At 36.1% G+C, this 21,822-nt stretch overlaps 1 protein-coding gene and 1 pseudogene across 1 annotated transcript; one reads left to right on the plus strand and one right to left on the minus strand.

Annotated features, from left to right (window-relative positions):
* The first annotated feature begins 9,154 nt into the window (after positions 1–9,154).
* Positions 9,155–17,238, plus strand: LOC127797966 (probable protein S-acyltransferase 22). Its single transcript, XM_052331212.1, has 9 exons — positions 9,155–9,597; positions 9,706–9,819; positions 13,359–13,757; positions 13,993–14,061; positions 14,146–14,217; positions 14,866–14,994; positions 15,141–15,221; positions 15,429–15,611; positions 16,299–17,238. The coding sequence occupies exons 1-9, from the start codon at positions 9,556–9,558 to the stop codon at positions 17,088–17,090; spliced, it is 1,881 nt and encodes a 626-aa protein (XP_052187172.1). The 5' UTR covers positions 9,155–9,555; the 3' UTR covers positions 17,091–17,238.
* A 1,882-nt stretch (positions 17,239–19,120) lies between these two features.
* Positions 19,121–20,801, minus strand: LOC127796415 (uncharacterized; annotated as a pseudogene).
* Positions 20,802–21,822: the final 1,021 nt, after the last annotated feature.

The raw sequence follows: 21,822 nt of genomic DNA on the forward strand, positions 1-21,822 counted from the left end.
TTAGGTTTAGTCAATAGATATAGATGGCTGTTATGTTAATGTTAGTGAAATGTTATTGTTTTGCCTATTGACATATTATATAACAGCTAGCTACTACCAAATTAATCTCTAAGAGATTTGTTTAGCAACTTAATTATGCTCCCTGTTCATTACTAATGTTCCTTAGTTTAGAGGAGGAGGAGGAGGAGGAGGCTACAACAATTTATTTGATTCTCAAATCTCAATTTATTTATATGCAAAAACTTATTATTTATTTGATACTATTAGCTACTCCTAGTATGAATTGTGCGGGACATATTGTAATTAATTAACAATTGGTGAATGATTATTTTATATTGACACGCTGTAAACGTGAAGACAAAAAATCTTTTTACATGTTTGTTCTGATCACGGGACTATGTCTTTAAGACAATTGCTTTATACACTTTTTATAAAAAGAATTAAAAAGAAAAACAAGACAAGATTGCTCTATCAACTCTGTGATCAAATGGGAAGTGGGAAGCCTTAAAATGGGTTGATGCTCAATAAGAAATTAATTAAACCCTAAACCCTATTTTAATCAACAATCAATAATGATTGCTAGTGATATTAAGCAATTTAAGTTTGATCGGCCATAGAGCTTATGATCCAGTAGCAAAGGTCAAGAATCTGTTTGTTTCCGCAATATTCTCACCTACCTTTGAACCCCCAATTCATTTCACCAACTCCACCACCACTTCCAACCCTATTACAATATTATTATTATCTTTTCTACACCATCTTGCATCTAAATGATATTTTGCAATTATATCGTCAATTTTAGCACTGTTTTATGAGTTTTGATAAGCTCAAGCTAACGTGGTGAAGGTGATTAAGAGTTAATTTAAATTTGTTGCCACCTTTTTTCGAACTTTGCGGGATGCAGCTAAGAGTACAAATTATATGATTCTGGGTGATAAGCTCTGGCCTTTACGTACGCCTCAAATTCAAAGGCTTTGCCTTTGTTAATAATTTCCCTAATTATCAAATTAAGCCCACCCACCAAAGTGGACTAGTTGTGGAGCCATTCGCTTCATATATATGTAGCAGTAGCAGTAGCAGCTATTCTATTCTAGCTTGGTAGGTATACGTGGAGACAAGCTGAAGAATATAAAATCTTAAAAAGAACCAGAAAGCAAGAATCTCAGGACCCTTGTTTAATCAGGATTAATTTCTTCAGAGCTAGGGTTGGTGGAATTAGGTCTTGCATGGACCATTAATAATTGTTTATGATCAAGGTTCATGGTCATGGAAACCATAACATTAACATCCAGGCCAGACAGTACCAATAACAAGATTATTATACAAAATTCTTAGTTTGTTTGAAAATTAATTAATATATTCTGTTTGGTAGCCAGAAAGTTGAAAGCACTGGTCTAACTGAAATGTTCCTTCTCCTGGAAGTTTATTTCAGGACTCCAGCACCAGTTGTGCATTAATGCTTGGTTAGAATGATGTTAGTAGTCGTGACTGATGATAATGTCTTTAGTCGTGTGATGTTTTTTCATTGGATGAAATTAAAGAGATCGAGTATTATTATTTTCTCTACCTAACACCTCATTCGATAAGAATGTGATATATGACTAATAATATTGTCATCAATCATAACTCTTAAGATTATTGTCTTTGCACGGTCCCCCGTTACTCGTACCCTAGATTTCGATAGAGGAGGTAAATCACATGTGGAGACTTTACTTCACTACGCAGGGCAAAGAATCGAACTCACGACCTATTGATGCGAGTCTTAACTTATCGTGGCATAACTTGTACTTAAAAGATCGTCATCAATCATAACCCTTAATATTATAATATATGTTAAAAAGGCAAATCCAAGCCTAGGAAAGAAAGAACTAAAATTAAGTGGAGCAAATCAATCAATGGCAGCCATCAATTAAGTTCTTGTTGTCTGGGTTAAGAATAATATATCAAGAAAGCAGAAAGGTAAGGTGTTAGGATCTCCATGTGCTTGAAATTTAAAGCTGTTAGGTCCAATGCATCATGCATGGGACTCAATACATTTAGTATACTTGAGAAGATATTGAGTCCTGGTAAGACAAAATAAATAATTCGAAATTTCAGTTTTGGACCTATTATTATTCCTCAATCAAGGGCAATTGCAAGGTTAGATCTGATGTTGGGCCCAGCAGAGCCCAGATGAGACTGACTGCATTTTGGGCTATCCCAGCCCACGGCTTATAATTGGTTGTGGGCTCTGGGAGGCCATGGCTTCTGCCTAATCTTTCTTTTTGTTGTTAAGTTAGTTGGGCCAAACCTAATCTTTGTTGCCTCTTGCATTTGGGCCAGACCAGTCCTAGCTGATATCTCCGTTGAAAGCCTTTTGCCTCTTTCAACACCATTATTTATTTATTTTTCATCACCTCTTGTATTGTGTCATACCCAAAATTTTATTAAAAATTTAAAAATATCTAAAAATTTAAAATAACTCATTGAGTTAAAAGGTGTAAATTTTTCCTTAAAAGAGAAGGTCACGCATAGCATGCAAACTAGATAATTCTTACATTCAAAAATCTCTCAAAAGATTATACGAAAGGGATAAACAATTATTCATAAAGAATTCTAATTTTAAAATATAGAGATAAACATTATCTATAAAAATTATAATGATTAACAAAAGTTACGATAAATATTATCTGTGAGAGTGTTAATCCTAACAGGATTATAAAATATCAAGATAAACGTTATCTGTGATAATCTTAATCACAAATTACTTAGAATTATTCTACACCTCTCTATAAATAAGTAAATACTTATTCTAGAAAAAGGTATATCTTTTAAGAGTGAAAATTATGCCCTACAGCTTTCTGTATCTTTAATGTTTGAGTTAAGTATCAGAGTGTTTACCCCATATCATTTGACTATTTTTTTTCTAACAGACTCAGACAGTTAGAAGATGACATTTTTCAGTTAAATAAATTTATTGTTGTATTTTGATAACAATATTAGACAATATCCACAACTCTTCTACCCATACCCATTTGTGAAACAATTAAAATTTGATTGCATCTTGCATGAGATATTGTCTTCTTAATTTAGTGACACACAAAAACACAAGTATATAACTTAATTTTTTTCCCCTTAAAAAGAGCCCTCTTAAAGAAAGGGAGCAATCCCTTATAAAGTTATAACTTGCACTCAACCAAGGCATATATAGGGGGGTGGGTTCTCTGGGGGGAAAGCAAATTACATGGTAAAATGACTTAAGATAACAGTGACATATAAATAATGAATCATTCTTTTCAAAACAAAATCATATGACCAGACGAAGAAAGAGGGTAGAAAGAAAGAAAGGGGAATAAGGATCGCAGGAATTGGGGGGGTTTGGCATAATGAGATGGCTCACATGTTTGTCTAAAGCTAAATTATGAAGGTGCCAATCTCTCATTCTCTGTCTCTGTCTCTCTCTCTTTCCTTTTCTTGGCCAAGTGGAAAGTAGCATATATGGATAGATAGATCATGATAGGAGCTAGATAGGGCCGCATCCTATAATAATAATAATAATAATAATAATAATAATATAGTGTGACCCCACTAGCTGTGACTTGCGAGAGCCAGGTTTTTAGGCCATAAAAAATGAAAAAGTGTGAAGGGGAAATTGCCTTTGGCTTTGTGCTTGGCTTCCCAGAAAAAGTTTTTCTTGTGATGGAAAATGAGATGGGAAAATCGAGGGGGGTTGGTGCTACCCATTTAGTTTGGGAATGACCAGCAGCATGTGTTTGGCTTGCATATAAAAGAAAAGTGGAATTTACTTAACTTTACTATTTATAGTCAATTTAATAAATCTTTAATTGGTATCCTGTACTTTTTATGATTTTTAGTAATTATCTATTATTGACCACTTCCATCAAAAGAAAAGGCATAATTTTCATATGTATATGGATCAATATCAAGTTATTTCATATGTATGTGGATCAATATCAAGTTAAATAGAGTTAATGAGAGACGATGAAAACTTAAAAGAGAAATGCTAAAGAATACTTTAGATAAAAAGATTCATCTAATGAATATGCATAGACCCAATCATGAAGCCCACAAGAGGACAAGTTATAAGAGACAAAATAAAAAAAAAAGAAAGTCACAACATGTTTAAGAGACTCTCTAGGAATAAGGGTATCAGGAGATATAATAAGGTTTCCTAGAGACTTGCATGTGACATTCCCAAAATAACAAAAGCAAAAATAAATAATTCCAAAATTCTATTTAAAAATTATGTAATCCGTGAAGATGAGCCAAATTCAAGTTACTCTTGAAATATTAGAGATAATTATCACAAATTCCTCAAACTCTTCTATAAATAAGTTATTTTTATTAAAAAAAAAAGAGTTTTGATAATTCTTTTGAATACGGGAATCTGATATTTTTATTTTATTTTTAGTGATAAAATAGTTACCAAAATTAAAAATAAAATAAAAAGATAAAATCAATACTTTCATCCCCTCTGAGTTGATTTTAAACAAATTTTAATGGAGTAAGTCATGATTTAATTTTACAAAAGTTTCAATACAAAGTCAAGCATGAAATAATTTACGTGTCACTTTTTTTTAATTTACTAAATATTAAATATCAAGATAAAATTATGTGACATCGGGGTGCGTGCATCTAAGGAAAAGTGAGACCCCTTTTAGAGTTTTATAGACAAAATGATACAAACTATGACTACTACTATGTGTTTGATCAAAATAAATAATACTTCATGCATTGCATGCAAAGGATATTTGTGAGTTTTAAGTAAACTCTAAAGTCCACTTAAACTATGTGATTAAGACATTTAGTTGGAGCTATTGTAAATTATTTAGTTGATTTTGGTCTGTGACTTAGACCCCCCCCCTCCCCAGGTTGAAGGACCCGAGCCAATGTGCCACTTTTAAAGGCTCTCAAACTTGTCTCTCCCCGAGGTACTTCTCTTTCATTAATTATTGAAGGTTGTCAAAATTGTCTTCGTACATTATATACTTTTCACAACTAAACAAACCCTCTATGTATTGGCGTGTTGCAAGTCGGGTGTGAATTAAGGGAAATTCAAGAATTTAGAGGGTAGGGGTTGATAATTTGGGACAAATGATAAAGAACGATAAATTAAGAATAAATGGAGAAAGTGAAGACGTGAATTGTGAAGCATAAAAAAAACTCAAGAACAGTGTTTGTGAATGTAAACAAAGAGATAGAGAATGAGAACGATGTGATGATTATGGGAATTGCATCAATTCAAAAAAAATTGATTTGGGTCAGATTATGGATTTGATTTGGCCCAATATATTTGAATTGAAATTTAAAGAACACGGGCTACATAAAAGAAATACGGATTGAGAATTTAAAAATTTAAAAAATAATTAATTTACATAGATTTAAACAAAAGTTGACACGAGTTGAATCCTAATTCAACCTTTCTCCTGATACACTTTAGTGCGAATCATTTATATAACTATTCACGACATGGAACGCAAAATCCAATCAAATTATACCCAATTTTTTGCATCTAAAATCTTTGATTTATTGACTTGGATTTGAATTCATATAAAATGGAAGAAATGGGGCCATATATGTGTGTGTCTAAAATAATTAGATATAAAAGAGAGCTGGGGGAGTAACATTGATCACATGAAATCTGGAATTGAGGAAGGGAAGGGAGAGTTGTGATTTCGGTGTTGAATCCAAGGCTCAATCAGTGTAGTGTAGTGTAGTGTAGTGCAGTGTAGTTTACTCTTAACGAGTTAAAAAGACAAAAAGGCGAGGCGAGGCGAGCAGAAAAGCGGTGAGTCACGGCGCCCCGAATACTTTGCGCTTTCTTGTGACAGACAGGCAGAGGAAGCCATTCCAATTCCTGTAGGCAATATAGCTTTGCTTTGCCGTGCAGATTGCTTGGACCGGAAGTGGAATATGCTTCGGGGGAGCCACTGGCATTGGGTGCCTTTCCCTTGCCTTAACCATAAATGCATATCATAATTGCTTCGCCTCTCAACAACAACAACAGCACCACCAACTACAGCAGCAACATTAATTATCACCCTTCAATCAATCATCCAATTCGCTCTCTTTTTCGAACCAATTTCGAGAGATTCTGGGGCACCTCACAGTTGGAGTTAGTACTAGAATGATACTTATACATCAATTTACACGTCTTCTAACTCAATTTACTACCCAACAAACGTTCCAAGGTTTGTTTGTTTAAATCTATCTATAATAAAAATTAATTTACTTTTAACTTAATCACACTCTATTATATCTCTGTTAAATGGATATAATAGTTATTTGTTGATTGATTAATAAATTCCCATTCCTCCTATTCCTAAATCCCTAATTTCCATCCCATCAGAGAAAATACTGTTACGAGGACAGATTGAATATGGTGCCCCCACAGGCCACAGCCTACTGCCAACCAACCAAAATGGGCCCCAGGCAGCTCCTATCTCCCACATATCAAAAAGGTTGAGTACCAATTACCAAAAAGCTGGTGCCTTGCTCCTGGTTTAGTGACCAACCGGCGGGCATATCCGGCGCCGGACGTTCGGCTCCCACCCAGATTTGCTAAACATCGTGGTCGGCATCATCAATGGTTGTGGGCCCCACCCCACTCTTCTGGATTGATGGCCTCCACTCCTGTGTTGCTTCAGTGAAAAGACAATGATCTCGCTCGCGTGTTTGATGCAAAAATTTGATCGAGATTAAATTTTTATTCAACCCCTATTATGATTTATATATATACACACTCTTAAGGTCCAAAGATTTAGATTTAGACTTAGACCGAATAATCATAATAATATTATCATCACCACCACCAGTGAATTTTATGGAATTTCACTTGAACCCCCAAGGATTTGAAAATTTGGCAAAGGCCCCCTCCCTCCCTCCCTCGGAATTAAAAAAATATAAAAAAAAAACATAATAATTTTATTATTCTAAAATTATTAATGGGGGTGGACCTCAGAATTCGGGAGATGCAAAGAAATTAATGCAATCCAGTGTCACGTCAATTCCATGAAATAATAAAATTATTATTTAGGAGAGACGAGACTGGGAATATAATGGACTTCTTGTTATTATGCTCTCCCTTGCCGTCTTGATCAAACCAGATCAACGGCCCCAGATTTATTATTATTATTATTATTATTATTTAAAACTCATCAGATCAGAGTATCAGACCCAACACATCTCACTCTGACAAGAAGATGCCAAAATACATATTCAGAGGGCATTGGAATGAAGACCGAATGGATCTCCACACTACACTCCAACCCACAACCCAACATTAGCATTTTATTTTTAATTTAATTTAATTTCCCTTTGGGTTTTCAAAAAACCAACATTTCTTTCTGGCTTCTGCTGTTTGGATTTGTTTTATTTCAAGAAATCCCAGGTTTGTTTTAATGCTAATGCACGTCTTCTTACGTAGATATATGTTTTGGGGTCCACTCTTCGGGAAAAACAAAACTATTTCTATTAATTACGATTTATTATTCAGATAAAAGTATCTTTAGTAATTCAATCAAATCCTAATTTATACTGCAATTCCAATCATGTTTTGTGTCAAAACCTTTCTACAAAGTTTTATTAACAAATGGGCTTCTTTATTAAAAGCTTAATCATTATTCTTTTCGCTACAACAATATATTTTTGGATAAATATTATATATGTTAAGTCATAACGTATATATATATATTCTATAATGTCATATTTTAAAAATTAATATAAGCTACTACTGTTTAGAGTCCCATTGCATTGTATATAAGATTAGATTTTGCATTCTTCATTCATCCCTTGACTTCTATCCATTCTAGTTGGACACAAATATGTGAAGATTCTCTCTCTTTAATTCAAAAGTTTATCTCAAAATTAAACATTGCAAGTCATGAATGTATTTAACTATTTCTATATAAGATTATTAATACAATGCCATTGGTATTATTTTATGGGCTTTTCTAAAAAAAATAAAAAATATCTGGGTATTTTTTTTGGCCATTCTTTTAATTTAAAATGAACTTGGTCTTATAATCTCTAAGGTTAGCTTGACTATAGTGTGATGGGTATCAGATACGCTTAAAGAATATAATTAATTGAATCATCATTAAAGTATAAATTAAAGAAAAATCTTAGGGACACCCTGCATACAGCATGAGAGTTTGAAGATGTTTATTTATGGACTGAGACAAGGCTTCTTCGGCTATTGTTTACTTATTTGATACAGGTGTAATTTCACAAACTAATATCATTCAGTACAAATTTAGAATGTAGTGATTGTAGGTTTCCATTAGTAGTAAAAAAAATTGAAATTAGACAAAATTAAAAGATGCTGTAATTATTAGACCATTGAAATATATAAAATGTATAGAGAGAAGGGTATTCATTCAGGTTGAGAACAGTGGCCTCCTCTCCTTGTCCTTGGGATAAGAAGGGCCATTTAACCTATTCAGTGTTTGTAATGGGCATGGGGAGAGAGAGAGAGAGAGAGAGAGAGAGAGAGAGAGAGAGTTGTGGCCACATATCACATGCCTTGGCTCTGCAACTATACTATAAATTAGGAGAACCATATCTCTCTCTCTCTCTCTCTCTCTCTAGGCATCAACTACCCTCTTTAATAAGAGCAAAGAAAGAAGAAGAAACCCAACAAAGCGGCAAATTTTTATTGCCATATCTGTGCCCGCCGTTTTCAAATTGGTTTTTACCCCAGAAAAGCAGCAGTCTTGGCCTCCCAAGCTGTGTTTTTTTACCACTATTCAACTTGAAATCCACCCTTTGCTTGGGCTAATTTAAATCCTCAATCTCTCACTCACAATTCATTTTTTCTAAATACCATTGATATAATAAACAGGGTAATGGCTAGCTAATGCCTACTGTTTTCCATTTTCTCGAGAAAAAATCCTAAAAGATAGAATAGAGAGGGGGGGGAAGGTGACAAAAAGGGGGTAGGGCGGGAGGAGTTATAGTAAAAGCAATAATAAAGAGAGGGGGTTGGTGGCAATTACAAAAGCAGAAGCCAACAACAACTGGGGCTGCCTCTGCGGCAGCTGCCTGTGACACATGAGCTGCCCGAGGAAAAAGGCAACAATGCTGCTAGAAGAAACCACAAGGGGGGGAAAAAAAAAAAAAAAGGGAAAAGCAAAAGCTGGGTTGCATGGTAATTATAGGCTTGGAAAGAAAGATAAAAACTCAGTACTCTCTCTCTCAGTTATCATTATGATTGAGTGAAGAAGACACACGGCCATACAGCTTTCCATGCCCCCTTCCCCACAGCACAACGCAACCCAACTCACTACCGGCTGTTTTGACGGTTTCCTTCCTTTCCCCTTCTCTTTTGCTCAGTGATGAGACTCATGGAAAGTGGGCTATCGACTTCCTTCTGTTTGGCTTGCTGCAACACTCTGTTTCCCCCTCCTAATGTTTCCCGGAAAATGAGGGCAAACCACCAGAAGAGAAAATAGAAGAATAAATCGAAGAACAAGAGACGACCCCTATCTGAAAGCTGTTCCTTTTCCATTGACACCCGCCCGATTTGTGCTATTTTTCTTTTCCTGATTTCAGAAAATGAGGAAGCATGGATGGCAGCTTCCTTATCATCCCCTCCAGGTATCTCCCCCCCGCCCTCGCTCTCTCTCTCTTTCTCTCTGTCCACATATATATCTATATGTGTATTTTGTTTTCAATTTTTTTTATTATTTTTCTCTTGAATCGCAGGTGGTAGCGGTGGCTGTATTTCTGGCATTGGGGTTTGCTTTTTATGTGTTCTTTGCTCCTTTTGTTGGGAAAAAGATGTTCCAGTACATTGCAATGGGGATCTACACTCCTCTTGTAAGCCATTTCAAGTTTTTGTTAATGTATTTTTTTTATATTTTGTTTCCATATGCCTGTTGTGTTTTTTAGTGGGGGAAGTTCTAAGATCTGTGTTTCCCCTTTTCCTGTTGGTTTCTGATTCACGATTTGAAGTTCTATCATCCCTTTCTCCAACTGGGTTCTTTCCCTTTCGGTTCCTTTTTTGTTTTCTTAAGATAATTTGTTCCAGGAAATTCTTCCTACCATATCACGATCTGTCACTTCTGCTGATAAGGGCAATTAGTTTGGTTGCTTGTCTTTTTGGCCTATTGTTGCACAACTTGACAGCCACTAGTTTTTGCACCACTTAGAAGCTGTTAATTTCAGCATTCCGGTTTTCGTCTTTTCCATCCGATTTATCAAAAACATTGGGTTTTGTCTCCTGTTTTGACAAGGATATATACTGTTTTCAGAGATTGGAATGCTTTGCGAGCCATTTGCTCATTTTAAACACCCTTCACAGAAAAATGAGTAAGATCTGGCCAGGATGGCTTAATTCAACACAACAAATGTGCTATGATTTATCTTAGAGAGATTTCAATATCTGCGTATTGAGTGTTACAGGGGACAATTTTTGGCAATCCTAGCCATAATTCTTAATCCCTTCTTTTCAAAGAAGAGGCAATGGGCGTTCCATCAGTTCAAATACGAAATATACGGTTCTAGGTTGCACAATTTGGTATCATTGTCCAATTCTTCACCATTGACAAAGGTTTTCTTGACAATTTTATCACAACTGTAAGTGTAAATGATCCAGTAAACAGAAGATAATGTTAAGTGCTGAGAAAATATGTCTTCTTGTTGCTTTTCTGATAGGTAGATAGCATCAAGCACAACTTTTTGCCGGAAACTGAAAATTTACCATCCAGTAACATGTTGAGAAAGAAAATTAAACTGAGCATTGCCTGGATACATCCGCTAAAAATGATCAAATCTCGCTCCACTCTTTATAGGGAGAGGAGTAAATGTTGGGGAATCATGTTCTACACTATTGCACTGGTGGGTATTTGTGTGGGCATCATGTTTAATGTTAAATCCATTTTAAGTCCTATTTAAAGGACACAAATATACAGCTAAATCTAATATTTTTTGGTGCCATTTTTATTCCCTTAAGGTAAAAATGGTTACCAGCTGGTATGGAGTGTTAAATGCGCAGAATGAGTGTTTTATGTGTTTTTCATGACAAGCACTTCTGTTTCACCATATTAATTGGGTTTATGCCCAACTAGTCAAGCTGTACCAATATCCTGCCCAAGTGGCAAATGTCCAACGTGAGTGTGATGATTTTTGGAGTGTTTATGTATCATAGGTTTATATGCCATGCAAAGACAATTCTGTGTCCCATTTTGTTTGATCACTGTTACATCAGATTGGTGCTTCCAATCTAATCTGTGTAATTTATTTTGGAATTTGCCTATTTAGTAAAGGAGCTACTGGAAATTCCATAAAAAAAAGAAAAAGAAAAGAGGAAAGGAGGGATCCCATATTGAATGGTAGAGATTGTAGGTATTTGTAAGTGTCTACATACATCTACTCATGGATTTAGAGCAATGGTTTGTTGTGAAAGTAAGAAGCATGCCCTAGTCTTGTGATTGTGGTTCATAAATCGAAGATATCTGAAAGAGTAGAGAAAGTGCGTTCGAATATCTATTTACAAGAATAAATGAAATGTTAAAATTATATAAGGATCAAGTTGATAGGGCACACTATAGAATTTTAAGAGAGGGCAATTTGTTAAAGGTTAAGAAGAGAACTCAAGGTTTATTTGAAAACTAATTTCATATGATACCTCGTAGGTTAACAGTGGGAACTATCTAGTTTACTAACTGTCTAATTGAAAGGTCTAGATATAATAAAAGGATTTACATATGCTATTCATAGATTTAAAAAAGTCTGATAGTCTTAGAAACATTTTATGGAGGGTTTTAGGGAAATTAGTAACCCAAATTTCTTATATACATTTTTTTAAAAGACATGTACCATAAAGTGAAAATGTCAGTCGGGGGAGATATTGGGCTTTTCCAATTACAATTTGATTATTTCAAGATTTTTCTCTTTGCTCTTGTGTTGAATCAACTCGCAAAGTACATCTAAGAAAAGGTGTATTGGTATATGTTATTTACATACGAAATTGATATTTACTTATGAAATTGTCTTGGTGGATGATGCAAAAAAAAGATATGAATTTTAAGATTGAAATATGGATGAACACCTTAGAATCTAAATGCTTCAAGTTGAGCCAGTCAAAAATTGAATATGTTCAAGTAAGTTCAGTAACAATAGAAATATGATGGAATACAAGACTTGAAAATTAAGTTATTCTTAGAAAAAATAGTTTAGATATCCTTTGATCAATTGTCCAAAAAATGGGAGATTTACTTATGTAATGAAGGTAGGCAGATTAAAGTGGAGAAATGCACATGCAATTATAAATTCTTTTTTAAATTCAAAAGAAAAGTTTAATTAGACATATATAAGACTCTTTGTTATATGGTTTAGAATGCCCGCGTAGCTAAGTATCAATATGTGTAAAATATGAATGCAATTGGGATGTGTATGTTGTGGTGGACATGCAAGCCATTGAAGACAATTAGAAACAAGATTATCCACAATAATGTTGGAGTGATGTTTATTGAAGATATATGCATAATACACGATTAAGAGGGTTGATCATATGAGAAGAATATTAATAGATGCGCATGTGAGTGAGGTGACTAGAGATGGAATGGGAGCTTGTAGCCCAAGAGGTACATAAAAACCAAGGACAGCTTGGTAAGAAACCCTTATTCATGACATGGGATGTTATGGCATTACAAAAGATGTGGCCATGAATAGAAATAGTTGAGAGATAGAATTCATGTAGTTGAGCTCACCTGGTGGGATTAAGGATTGCAATGTTGATGTTGTATTAGCTCATTTAATTTGGACATTACTAGGTAGAAGGAGGTTTAACCATTTTATATCTATTGCAGTTATTATTTCTGCTAATGGGTAGTTATCATCAGTTGCTGAGAGGCACTTCGATGCTACTTAAATAAATTTAGATGGCCCCATATTTGCCTGTGTGCTAAAGCAGCCAATCTACCAATTACTAAACAAGGAAATTTCTGGTGTAATTTTTTTGGGAACATGAAAAGTGACTGAATGCAGGTCATCATCTTTTCATTACATTCAAATGCTGTAGGAAGAAGTTCCAAGACTTTTGTGCTAGATTCATCCCCTTGCCCTTTGTAATGAGATAAATAAAGACTTGATTCTCTTGGGTTTCTGGATGTCACTTGGTAGAATGATGTAACATCCGCATTTATTTATTTATTTTTTGCTATAGTTACTGATAGTTTTGTTTTATACTCAAAAGTCAAAACTTTTTGAGAACCCATACTGTTTCACTATTGAATTTTCTTTCATGTGAATATATCCTTTCTGAAAAAGGCACAATTTTTTCTAGATCGAACTTTTCTTAATATTTAATATCTTAGGTAAGCCTGTTGTTAAAACTTCGCGTGTTCTTCTTGCAGATTACGTGTGTCTTTGGCCTATATATTTGGTGTGCAGCAGCTGATCCTGCAGACCCCGGAGTCTTCAAGTCCAAAAAGTATTGTAAGATTCCAGACAGCAAGAGTCATGCACTGTTCAAGGAATCTAAACTAGGAGGGGATTCAACTTCATCAATACAGGAAGCAAATGCTGCTGCAGTTGGAGGGAAACCTCTTGACAAAGGCACAAAGGACATGGATACTGCTGCAGAAGATTATATTTCTGAAATTGAGAAGAACATGTCAAGTCAGCAATCATCCTGCTTTAGAGCTCTGCTGGCCCCTTTTGCTTGTTGCAATTGTTCAGGTGCACATGGAGAATCATCTGAGCAACAACTAAGTGAAGATGGCATGTTTTACTGCAGTTTGTGTGAAGTAGAGGTGTGTAGCTGGACCTGACATGAGTGATATTTAGATGTGCCTTTAAATTATTCTCAGAACACTGTATTTGTTGTGTCATAAGGAGCGCTAGGTACATACAAAATAGTTCTTAAAATATGTTCTGGAGCTGTATTTTCCAGTTCATGCACCTAGTATGTATAAATGTTCCAAATTTGACTGCGAGACCAGACAATCCTCTTTTACCAGCTATCATTGCACATTGCTTCTTTTGCAGGTTTTCAAGTACAGCAAGCACTGCAGAGTTTGTGACAAATGTGTAGATCGCTTCGACCATCACTGCAGGGTATTTCTATGTCTTTTACTTGGTAGGATTTTCTACCTTTTCTTTTGACAGAATACTTATGGTTTTTTCCTCCTGGTTTTGTAGTGGTTGAACAATTGTATAGGCAGAAGGAACTACCGGCAATTTTTCACCCTGATGGTTTTTGCCCTTCTCTTGGTATGAAATGGTTATCCATTGCTTGCCTCTTTAACGTCATGGTGCATTGACAGCCTCTACATATCCTTCTCCAATGGTTTCCCAGTGCACAGAATCAAAAATGTTTTAAACTTCCTTTGCACTTGTGCAGACAGTTCCAAACTCCATTTTGATGGCGTATCCAGTTTCATTTTGTAGACTTTCTGAATACTGTCCATAATCTTCAATTTTCTAACTTGAAGGAACTTCATAAGTTGCAAAATCATATACTACTATAATAAATTCATACCTGTTTATTTGCTTCCCATGATTGTATTACTAGTCCAGAATGATATATTTTTTCATTTTCCTAAGTATCCTCGCTGTTTTGCTACTCTTATTCTTTTTGTCTTAGTATTTAATGTAGGTTGACCTTCCCACAATCCCACCTGATGTTTTTTTCCACCATTCTTTATATTTGTCTTCATGGTATCTTCATGATAAATTTTCAAGCTCTCTGCCTATCCTTGAGTGTCAAATGTGTTTTAAGTCTAGGATTTGCTGCCAATTGACATACCAAAACCTTTGAGATGTCTGCGGAGTGAGCATTTTACTTGCATTCTGTTTTCAATTTAATTGATTATTGACAGGTATATACATGGTTTGTGCACCATGAACTTGAGATTGCAGCTTATACTTCAGTGGTCTACTGGAATCTTTGTAATGATATGCTGTTTTCTTGAGCGTAAGAGGTTCTCTGTTGATGTAACCTCCAAGTTGGGAAGCAGTTTCACTTTGGCGCCCTTTGTTATTGTTGTGGTGAGCGTTATTTTGTCCTTTCTATTGGCCTCCTATACTAAGTGTGTCTTATTTAACTAACCTGAATCTATAAACATTTGACTTATTCTTAATATTCCATATCCTCTCATTAGTTATTAACAAAGTATAATATTACCTTATGGCAGGCAGTCTGCACCATCTTGGCAATGATTGCAACCTTGCCTCTGGCTCAGCTTTTCTTCTTTCACATTCTTCTGATAAAGAAGGTAACGGGGAAATCATCTGCAATCATACAATGTTGTAGTTACATTACTTCCTGCATTTTCTTTACTCGCAAAAATTTTAAATCTGTATTCTTGTTTCATCTGCTACATTTTTCTGGTGCTGCTTAGTCGAAATGTAAACTATGCCAAGCTTATGAAGAAGAAAATAAATACATTAATTTGTTATTTATTTGAATGCCCTTGTTATAGGGGATCAGCACATATGATTATATCATAGCTTTGAGAGAGCAAGAGCAACTAGGAATTGGAGGTCAGCAAAGCCCCCAGATGTCCCCTGTGAGCTCCCTCACTGGGTTAAGCAGTGCAAGTTCCTTCAATACTTTCCACCGAGGTGCATGGTGTACTCCTCCACGCCTTTTTCTTGAAGATCAGGTATGACATATCAAGGGGTTCTTGCTAAATCTGAGATCTTAATTAACTTACTTGTGCATATGGAATACCGACATAAAGCTTTCCTTGAACTCTCTGATTCTTAAAATAGAGAATTTGTAATCATTGGCAGGCTTGTTCCCAGAGCGGTATGTGTTTTTCTTGCATTATTTTTCAGTGGCATGGAAATATTAGTTGACTTTGATATGCTTTCTCCGTGTTTTTGAAGGCTCACAAGTTATAAGGATATCTAATATCTATTTGAGATTCTCTTGAACATCTGTGTGGAAGTTTGGTACGCGAATTACACAAATGACTGAAAATGGCAATAGAAATCCATGTAATCTTTATTGAAAAAGGATTATGTTTGTTGTAAGAGGCCCCCTTTGGAACCCTTGAGAAGGGTGCCAAAAGATAGAAGTTTCAAATTTCACTACTGCTGCTGCCACTTTTCCCCCATTCTAGCGATATGCTCTTTCGTAGAACAAAGTAAATAAAATTTTTCTATTTGTTGCAGCAACATTGAGTCCCTAAAATAAATCCTAAACCCTAATATTTTGGGCTTCAGTTGCATATAGATGAAGACTATAGTTGATGCCTTTAAGTTCTGGTAATAAAACTTTTTGTAACATGAAACTGTAGCTGGTGCTTCTGCTATTGATGTTGCTGCATTATCTGGTTTTGTTTCAGTTCGATGTGGTTCCTCCAGATACTGGATCTGTTAGTTCTTTGGGCAAGAAGACTGGGGGTGAGGAGCAGATCAAGAAAAAGAACCCTGCGCCAGTGAAAATCAGTCCATGGACGCTAGCACGCCTAAATGCAGGCGAGGTTTCAAAAGTTGCTGCAGAGGCAAGAAAGAAGTCAAAAATCCTGCAGCCTGTGGTGAGACAGGATGCTCCTCTTGGGCTTGAAACAGAGGGCAGCTTTGGGGGCAGCAGTCGGCGAATGGTACCCAAGCCTGACAGCAATAATAGAAGGCGGCCTAGTAAGCGAGTTCGCATCCCAGTAGACCTACCCCTTGATCCCGTTGGAAAAATATCAGCAGCTGCTGGCAGTAACAGAGATGATTTCATTCCCGAGACATCAACCAGTTTGGCCCCGCTGCAGCTTGAAGCCCGAAGTGCTTTCCGAACAAGCCGGGCTATGTCAAGCTCAACTGCCATTATTGCTTCCTCCCCGGAGAGCAGTTTGGATTCGCCTGATCTCCACCCATTTCAGGTCGCATCTCGCACCGAGGAGGCCAGGCAGCTCACGGGCCTATCAGCTGGTGGTGCAGCTGCCCTGAAAGCAATCCCTCTGTCAAGGTCGACTAGTGATGGTTACGAGGCTTCTGGTGGTGAAGATAGTGACCGAGTTCCCTCGAGGATTGTACAGAGACCGACAGACTGGAGTAACCTTCTCTTCAGCTCTAACCGGGACGAGAGGGTTGTTAAGTTGAAGTCATCAACTTCCTCTAGCCAGGCTAACAACAGAAATTTTTGAACAGAGATCCAAGTTTGTAAAATTTGGATGATGGGTAGTGGTTTGAAGATTTTTTCATTTGTTGGCCCAGGTTGTCCAGGGGCTGAAGAAGGCCTGCTGCTTGTACTGAGATTAAGAATGAAGCTGTGAAGTTTGGCCATGGAACAAATTTTGATTTTGCCTTGGGCTTTGATTGCAGCCTTATGTTCATCATCCGTCACTATTGTTGTGTTTCGAAACTTCCCTTCAGGACATTATTCTTCTGAAAGTGTAATTCATGTAATTATCCCCTCAGTGCAGAAACCAATATGCTTTTGCAATCTCCAACACTAATCTGTCTTCCTCCTGCCATTTTTGCATTCTTTTTCGTCTACTTTTTGGTGTGGAAAGTGAGTGATCCTGATACTGATACTGATACTGATTACTGCATCTGCTTCTGGGTTTGGTTTGTCGCTGGGGGGGATGGATATAAAATTAGATAGATATGAAACAAGCATGCATTAGAATCGGAGATCATCATATAAAATTAGATATGAAACATGCATAAAAAGAATAATTGTAGACTTAATTTAGAGATGGCAAGGTTAATGAAACATTTCTCAAGAATTTCGTAATATTTCAGGTGAAAAGGCCTTTGGCAGTCCTAGGGCCAGAATAAAAAACAAAAAAATCTCTTCATTCATTTCATGTTCCTCATTCTTCATATCTTCATTATGGACACTCTTTTAATCTAAATATTTGCTATATGTGCATGTGGGTATATATATATATATATTATATAAGTAAATTCTTTGTTTTAGTGTTATGAAATTTTGTTAATAGAATGAATTTTTTAAATACTCTTTGTATATTTTGCTTAAAAAATAAAATTTGTGTAACTCCAATGCCAAATCCCTAGGAGATGAACAAACCAATTTCCAAATTCATTCCGAGCACAATGCTAAGACCCTAAATTGGAAACTAGATTTTCAACTTCATAGAAAGATGAAATATTACTTGCTGATGAGCACCAGCCACTTACTAAAAGTTCATCTGGAATTATTAAGGGTCAAGTAAAGCTGTAAAGGAGGTTTTTAAATGCTCAAACTTAATTTATAGTAATTCACTTTTCTTTTTTAAAATGGTTTTGATAGAATTGAGATTTCTTTGTCTTTACACGCCATTGATTTGTTACGGCTGAAAGAATAAACCCGCATCATAACCATGCTAAAATCTAATCATCAGCAAGATCATGACATTTAGAAGAAATGCTCCAAATGATTAGGACTCTAAATGGTTGAATTATTAATTGACATATTTTATGAAAATGCAAAACGAAACATTCAACTCATGCATTGTATCAACCTGTTGTGATTGGGTATGTACTATTTTCTCTTTATGTTTCATCTAATTCTTCTTCTTATTCATTTATATATCTTGTTTCCCTATAGTGGTTTTGCCCCTTTATTTGCATTTATGCTTTTTATTGATTATTCTGAACAATACCATTCACAGCATAATCAGAGGGGTAGATGACCAAGAAAGATCACAACGTTAAAAAGTTAGGTTATAACGAAATAATATTGTGACACACCAAACCCACCTGAGACCAGAGGGGGAAGAAGAGCTGGGGTCATTTATTGTCTTAATTTTTTTAACCAACCGTTGTATTAAGGTTTGTCATCGTTCGAGAGAGAGGTCAAGCTTTCCTTGAAGAATGGGGGCACCACCCCCTATCCCCTGTGTTGGCCTTGTTTATTTATATAGAGCTACATAGGATCCATTCTCGAAGGTCGATCACACGAAGAGGAATCAGGTTTTGGTAGATTGGCGCTTCAAATGCAAAGAGAATCACTGGCTCAACAAGCTCAGTTCAGTGCCTGAGCTGCTATCATCCCATGTATGCGTGCAGACAGCCCTTTACATCACGTTGGGAGAAGGCCTTCTGTTTAGTGTTTACCTTTTTCCGCTTCTAGTTTGTTTAAATCTTCTTTCGTTATATATTGGCAGCTACAAGAGGGTACAGAGCATGTAAACTTGATGCAGGGAAAAAAAGGGGCACAAAACTGTAATAGATGAAAGAACAATGGCTCCATTACTTATTACTTAATACAACAAAAATGTATTAACAATGTGCATGAATTTTCCAAATGGAATTGGAATATTAAAATAGATCAATAATTTTGGACTGAATATCATCCTTCAGCTCCTGTGTCTTTTGATCACTGAAGATGCACGTCCGCTTGTACTATCATCCATCCATCAAACAGTTGAGAGCCACATTCTGGATTAAACACCCAAGTGTCATTCAATATCTGTGGATTCATGGGAAGTCGCCGTGGAATGTAAAACTAATTCGCATTCACCATCCGAAGCTTCCATACTATGAGATTTACAGCTGAAGTAGAAAACAGTGCTCATCATGCCATCAACAAGTACCACAAATGAATGCATAAGAACCAGAAGCGGCCCTTCCCATATCCTTGATGACCCATCTCCATAGCTCACGGTCTTCACTCTACTCTCAAACAATCCCTCCACAAATGCCATGGCTATTGTTGATCCAAGAAATATCGAAAGACCCACCTGAACCTGTCCCCTGATCAGCACAGTAGACCTCAATAGTGCTCGAAAGCCTGAAACATTCTCTAAAACGGAGATTATAATAGCTAAATTACAAATTACAATAGCATTTGCAAACATCACTGAGAAGATAAACCCTACAATTATCTGAGGATAAACAATTAAATTGTTCTCAACCCCAATCATGGCAAATAAGCTGCCCACAGCCACGAGAATAACGAGAACCAGGATGAGGCAACCGGAAATAACCATACACACCCACAAATAAGTCAAAACAGGGCGCCGCCAAATCTTGGTGACAACTGCATAGAACTTGGACGAATCAAACTTCATCCTTGAGTAAGTACAGTCCACGGAGTAAACAACGGCGGCTTTTGCTAACAGTGACAATGTGATGTACAAGGGGAAGCACACGGCCGAGGAAATGGCCGTCTCTGAAAGCTTGTGGCACAAGTGTTCAGCGAAAGGCCTAAAAGGAACTCCAGTGGACCTGGCAATTAACAACAGCCTTATTGACAGTCTCTTCACAATGGACTGATCGACGAACACATTGGATAAAAAAACAGCCGAAACCGGACAAATTAGAAGCGCTGCCTATGCCCATAAAACCCGTCAAATTGTAACGAAGAATTCGAACAGTTTCTCGCAGTATCTCCAGCGCACTCGTTGAGCGAAACTGGTGATCAGATCGAACACTACGGTCCAGTGACTCCAATTCGGAATTTTCACGATCTACTTCATCGCGATTCTCCTTTCTAGGGCTAATTCCACTTGAGGCTTCCATTTCAAGCCCGAAATCAACGAACACACACACACGGTGAACTATCCAAGTGTCAAGATGAACCGACTCTGATTCATCTAATACTCAAAATTCACAAGCGAGGTGAGTAATCGAATCTGAACCCATTACCTCTCCAAGCATGAATCATGGCGATCTACATTAGCATTCAACTGACGGATCTGAAAATTAAGGGCGTGAGGATCTCCAAGAAATAGGCAAAGGCGAGAGTGGCAGGACCCGGCAGCGCCGACGAGTGAGCGACAAGTCACGTGAATCTCTGGGGAAGATGATTGAGAGAGAGAGAGAGAAAACTGAGAATTGAAGAGACTCTGGATCGCGACCAGGCTGTTCTTGGGACTGTTCATGGAGAGAGTCGACTCCTTGGCCTTTGTGCAATAATAATTTATGAATATTATGCTTAAAAAACTACTAATATTTCATTTTAAGTGATAGAAAAATATTCTATTCTCCCGAAAAAAGGAAAATAGCATAGTCACTTTCATTTTTCTTTAATTTAGGTTTTTTTTTTTTATCAAATTATGTTAACAAATTTAGAGGTTTATTATTTTTAATTCAAACTGTATTTATTGTTTATAGTCTTAATAATAAAATATTTTTAATAATTTTTTGTTTCTATACATTTTATTAAGGGTTATTTAAAATATTTCACATCCTATAATAATAATAATACAAAAACACAAGGATAGTTGGCACTGAAAGTAATTCTATTTATAAATATAATGACGAAATTCACATATGGTGATGTAGGTAAAATTAAATTTTTTATGTGCATTAGACATACACAATAGAAAATATAAATACACATATATACATATTGAATATTTAAATAATATACTATTTTATCACACAAAATACAATAAAATATGTACCTCAAGCCTGATATGAGAATGAGTATAGAAATTATTTATGTACTAAGACCAAATCTTTCTCATTGTGTGGAGAGCCTAGTTTGTCCACACCTAGTGTATAATTCGATACTATTTCGTGCATCTCTTCTCGTACTAGCCTTGATGATTCCAATTCACTGACATTCGTACATCTCATAATGTATGATGCTCACACTCACGCTCTATTAATTTATTAAAATTAGAAGTAGAGAATGGAGATACAAAGCCAAGTAGAAGCTTTCTCAATCAATTTCTTTGTTGTCTAAATTAGTATTCGATTATGTTGACGCACATTTTTGTAACACATCACATCGAGCGATAGGAAAGTCGAGACAACTTACCCTGATTGGCCTACGCGAACTTCCTAGGGGAGTCACTCATCCTTAGATTTTTCCAAGTCAAGCACGCTTAACTTGGGAGTTCTTTGCCTACATTCAGCTCAAAAAGTATCCAGCTGATATTGTTTCATTCCTTACTTATTCTTGATGTATACTACTTTTTT

The sequence above is a fragment of the Diospyros lotus genome, chromosome 3, assembly GCF_014633365.1.
Source record: "Diospyros lotus cultivar Yz01 chromosome 3, ASM1463336v1, whole genome shotgun sequence".
NCBI lineage: Eukaryota > Viridiplantae > Streptophyta > Magnoliopsida > Ericales > Ebenaceae > Diospyros > Diospyros lotus.

Coding starts and splice junctions, on each gene's coding strand:
- LOC127797966 (XM_052331212.1), top strand. CDS start 9,556: ATGAGGAAGCATGGATGGCAGCTTCCTTATCATCCCCTCCAG. Junction 9,598..9,705: donor TTCCTTATCATCCCCTCCAG/GTATCTCCCCCC, acceptor CTTGAATCGCAG/GTGGTAGCGGTGGCTGTATT. Junction 14,218..14,865: donor TGGTTTTTGCCCTTCTCTTG/GTATGAAATGGT, acceptor TTGAGATTGCAG/CTTATACTTCAGTGGTCTAC.